Below are 4989 nucleotides of genomic sequence, written 5' to 3'. Positions count from 1 at the left end.
AGCGGATCCATTGCTATTGGCATTAGGAATAAATATGCCTTTCACAACAATATATGTGCCCTCTTTCAGGGTAAAATGCTTTTCCTTTGCAATCTTCCAGAAACCATAGGTGTGTTCTAGCTTATCCTGCACACGTTCAAAAAAGTCATTAGTTGATAAAGTGAATCTTATTGAGGAATTAAAATTCCGCGCATGCCTACGGTTTTGGTAATAAGGATATTTTGCTCGAATCAAATCATAGATTTGGCGTGTGCTTGCTTTGTGTCTGCGACTGTTTAAAATAGCTTCTGAAACCATGTACTTATACCCTAAAAGGGGATTCATATTGTTAACGAATTCATCAGCCATGTCAGAGTAGCACAAAAGATGTGTGCAGTTCTGTCTTCTTTGCTCATCAAAATGATTCTGCTCAATGGCTAACAAATTCCTGTGTTTCGTTTTCAAGGTCAACAAAAGTAACTAATTTTACTCCTTATTTCAAACGCCAATTGGATGTGTCCTTTTAATTGGGTTAAGTTTTGTGGTTACTGATAGGCGAATGTGGGAAAAACATGTATCATTATTTTATCTCGTTTGTGAAAACATTGCTACACTTATTTCAGTAACATTGAGTTTTCTAGAAAAATAACAAAGAGCACTGTGTGAAAATAGTGCTTAGACAGCCATATCAGTAAATACACACACCTGCAAAATGAAATGTTTTTTTCCCACATATTTTTCTGTGTGTATTTGAAAGTCTGGTTAACTACCTGTCTGCATGAGTTTAAATACGTGTGTATCTATATATATATAAATATATCTCTCTCATAAAAATATATATATATATATAAAGTGTATATTGTACTATATGTATAGTGTGTGTGTGTGTGTGTGTGTGTGTGTGTGTGTATATGTATATGTATATATATATATATATATATATATATATATATATATATATATATATATATATATATATATATATATTGTATCTTTTTTTTTTTTTTTTTTTATATTGCAGGAGTACACACAACATATTGATGGCAGTAAGTAGGCCTTGTATGAAACCTATTTAAATGGTGATAAACATGAGTGAATTAAGTAATAAACATTTGTTTGCACCCAATAATGTTAGAGGCTCACACTTAGTATAGTTGTCAAACATTAGGCCTGTATTATTAAAATAGTGTGTTTTCACAAGGAAGCATGAAGTGTATGTTTTTTGTAAATACATCTATACCAGTTTAGATAGTACTATATATATACACACACACACACACACACACACAGTGTGTGTCTGTGTGTGTGTGTGTGTGCATATATCAATACATACTACATATATTTTAGTATAAATTCAGAGATGTTCTTGAAACAAGAACACATAAATGATTAAAGGACAACATTACAATGGCCACCAAAGGTAAGTAATATTTAACACAAAATCCTGCTGTACACGTACAAGAAAGATGTTTGCAGTTAAATAGGTGCTTTTATAATTGCATTAAAATAATATGCACATGCAATGATTTCATCAATTAACACACCCAAATGCAATGTTTTGCTGCAAAGTCAATGGCAGCTTCTCTAAACTTAGCAACTGGCTCCTGGTGGACCATTACTGAACAGACGATTAAAACATAAATATTTATAACACTATTCATTAATTAGTAGTGTTAACATTTCCAAAACTTCACGTGTACAAGAACATACTTGAAAGTTTGGAAACAACACAGTCTTCAGCATACATACAATAGTAATTAGATAATCTGAAGTCAACAAAACAAGGCCAAAGACATATTTTGTGAATTTTAAAATTTATTTTTTTTGTTCTTTTTGCGAGCGAGTAACAGGCCTGCTTGTTGTCTCTTGAATTTTCCTTTTTCTTTTGCCACCAACTTTAGGTACAACAGAGCCACTTTGAGTGGCCTCTGGCACTTCACGGGCAGGGCTTGTGGCCAGTGACTCACCTACAGGGCTTTTGGGCAGTGACTCACCTACAGGGCTTTTGGGTAGTGACTGTTCACCTACAGGGCTTGTGGCCAGTGACTCACCTACAGGGCTTGTGGCCAGTGACTCACCTACAGGGCTTTTGGGCAGCGATTCACCTACAGGGCTTTTGGGCAGCGATTCACCTACAGGGCTTTTGGGCAGTGACTCACCTACAGGGCTTTTGTGTAGTGACTGTTCACGGACAGGGCTTGTGCCCACTGACACATGTGAGCAAGTTGGTAGACACTGCACAAGTGATGGTTGGTCTGTTTCATGTGTGTCTTTTGTTGTTTTTGACCAAAAACTGGTCAGTAGTAACTGCTTGTGTTTTCTTTTTGTGGCCTCCTTTGTAGGTGTCAGCTGCTGAATTTGTACAGATGGCAGCGGTAGGATGTCGTCAGGAACCTGCACAGCAATGTCTGCTACTTGACTGGTAACATTTGGGCCTGGTGAATGAATATCAGAAGCATGTGGTGAAAACTGACCTGCATGAACAGATCCTGCCTGTGAGCTGTTGAATTGTGGTACATTAGTCATTCTCCAGTAATTAGCTTGTGTTTGCTGAACAACTAATGCTTCGAATGAGGTGTTGATTTTTTGCAACTGTTTAGGCACTTCAATGAAGACTCTGTGGAGATGTGCCAATTGTGAAACTGTTTCTTCCTGCAGTGCAATCATCCTTTCCAGCACTGTCATCAGGTCAGAATGGCGACGATTTTCTGCTTCCACAATTTTTCCCTCAGAAGCTACAATTGCATCATATGTGGTTTTTGCTGGACGATTTGGCGGTAAAACAGTTTCAATTGGAACCTCTTCATGGTCACTTGCTTGTATTTGTGTGTCTATGGCGGCGGCGGCGGCATCATCATCATCATCATCATCATCATCATCATCATCATCAAAATCCTCTTCATCATGTTCTACAAATAAATGTACACATTATTAAATGGCATGTTAATCTCTGCTGTGTTACTATGTAATTGTACTGTGTCATAAGTAACAACTAACATGTTTCCATACGTTTTATAACCTCACATTAAAAACTACCTTGACTTAAGAATAATGTTTGGACTCAGTATGAAATATGAGTGACTGAAAACTTGCTGTAAACTCACAACTCCTACATGATAGTTAACATCACTAACACAATACAAGTTGCCTTACACTTCATTTTCACTGACACTAAGTAATCCTATTTAAAGAAGATGTGCAAAACAAATAATGAACATGACAACATAACATATAGAAGAGCACATATTATATGGCCACCAACTGATACACTCACCTTCTAGGTGTGTTGAGCTGGCTGACCCAGGTGAAGACACTTGTTCAGTCTCAGGTGACACATGTCCTTCAGGGGCAACTATATATAACAATAACATAAGTTTTACATTTACATGTGTAAATATTGAACAAACAGTTATTGTATGTTCTGTATTTATGAGTACCTAACAGCATCATTTCCTTAACCCAAAATGTGTGTGTGAAAGTGAACATAAATAGTTGTAATAACAATGTACTTGCCTGTGTACTTAGAACTTTTGAGTTCCCTAACATAAAACATACTATGTTCCTGCAGTAATGCGTGAGGATAAATAGATAAAATTTGTACATAAAAATCATATGTTGTGTAGTGATATCAGTATCATAATGTACATAACTATCATGAGCTGACCATTCACAATGGTTATCATGAAGGTGGTCATATTGCAAAAAGTGTTGTTTTTGGTAGAGGATATGTGTGGTACATTAATATAAGATGTGGCACACCTGAATGTGGCTGTGACTCAACAAGACAACACATGCAGTGTGTGATAATGTGTCGTTGATAGTAGTAGTTCAACTATAGATATGAGTGAACTAATGTGTGAGGTACGCTTTGATAAGTAATGAGTTGTTGGGGCATTTAGTAGCTAAAGTGAAGCTTTCAAATGAGTGTGATTAACTTCAGTTGTGCTAGTCAGGTTGTAAGAACGGTATTCCCTTCCCCAAAAAGCCTAATCAACCACACCTTTCAATTACTTGAAACAGGTGAAAATGGTGTGAACTAAGTTGACCCTAAAATGAGGCTGCAATTAGTGTGTGTGCTGAACCCCACCCCCTCTGTTGAAGTGTATGCTGTGATGAGATATTAATTGCAGCTGCTTTAACACAATGGTAGATGAGCTAAATAGTCGTGTGCAGTTTTTAAGTTATGAAAACAATGACATAAAATATGATACGTGTGCCTCATTATGCTGTCTGTATATGAGTTAAAGCAAAAATGGACCTTTTCATAAACAACTATAGATGTGTTAGTGCAAGTGATGTTTGTAGGCCGTTGCATGCAATATATTTGATGCATGCTTAAAATAGGCAGTAATGTCATGTTTGTCGGAGTAAAATAAATAAAATACACAATAATATTCTACATATTTCTGTTCTGTACCTGTAGCTAGTAATAATTTCTGATTAACATGTGTTACACATGTGTACTACCCTGTTGTTCCCCATCTTCGCCCACCATCAATTGCTTCCACTGCAGCAATGCATTTTGGGAATTCACATGTAAATGAGCACGCAATGGCACGTGCTATATTAGTTACTGCTTTCAGTAGGACTACAACATATATGTCTATTTTGAGATATATATATATACAGAATCAGACATATACATATATAGATGCAGGTATGCTTATATTGTGAAGACAGTATAAAAAGCAGTGTAACTATGCAAAATAACTGTAAGCAACGACACACCTAGTACAGTAATATTTCTCACCTGGTGGAAATTGTGAGGGGTAAATTCCTATATCACGGTCACCAGGTAAGCCTTCCACGACGACGGGAAGTAATTTTGCCCGAAGCAGCTCCTCCAATGGACTTAATATGAGACGTTGTGGTGTGGGCCCACCTCCAGTGCCAGTAGCATGCACGCGTTGGTGTTGTATTTTCTTTTTCAATTTGGACCTAATATCATCAAATCTCTTGTGACAATTCCGCTTGTCCCTCACATGATTCCCACACGCATTGACACCAATG

General features: G+C 36.8%; 1 protein-coding gene across 1 annotated transcript; it reads right to left on the bottom strand.

Annotated features, from left to right (window-relative positions):
* Positions 1 to 1544: 1544 nt before the first annotated feature.
* On the bottom strand, positions 1545 to 4014 carry LOC142495248 (uncharacterized). Its single transcript, XM_075600462.1, has 2 exons — positions 3254 to 4014; positions 1545 to 2888 (listed from the first exon to the last, which is right to left on the bottom strand). The coding sequence occupies exons 1-2, from the start codon at positions 3348 to 3350 to the stop codon at positions 1795 to 1797; spliced, it is 1191 nt and encodes a 396-aa protein (XP_075456577.1). The 5' UTR covers positions 3351 to 4014; the 3' UTR covers positions 1545 to 1794.
* Between the last annotated feature and the right edge of the window lie 975 nt (positions 4015 to 4989).

Source organism: Ascaphus truei, chromosome 5 (assembly GCF_040206685.1).
Source record: "Ascaphus truei isolate aAscTru1 chromosome 5, aAscTru1.hap1, whole genome shotgun sequence".
Taxonomy (NCBI): domain Eukaryota; kingdom Metazoa; phylum Chordata; class Amphibia; order Anura; family Ascaphidae; genus Ascaphus; species Ascaphus truei.
The sequence above is the reverse complement of the archived record's forward strand: the minus strand, read 5'-3'. Positions and strand labels throughout refer to the sequence as shown.

Bases quoted from the DNA above. Each gene is read 5' to 3' on its own strand.
- LOC142495248 (XM_075600462.1), bottom strand. From the start codon at position 3,350: ATGTTATTGTTATATATAGTTGCCCCTGAAGGACATGTGTCACCTGAG. The intron at 2,889-3,253 runs GTGAGTGTATCA...ATTTATTTGTAG, and splicing joins CAGCTCAACACACCTAGAAG to AACATGATGAAGAGGATTTT.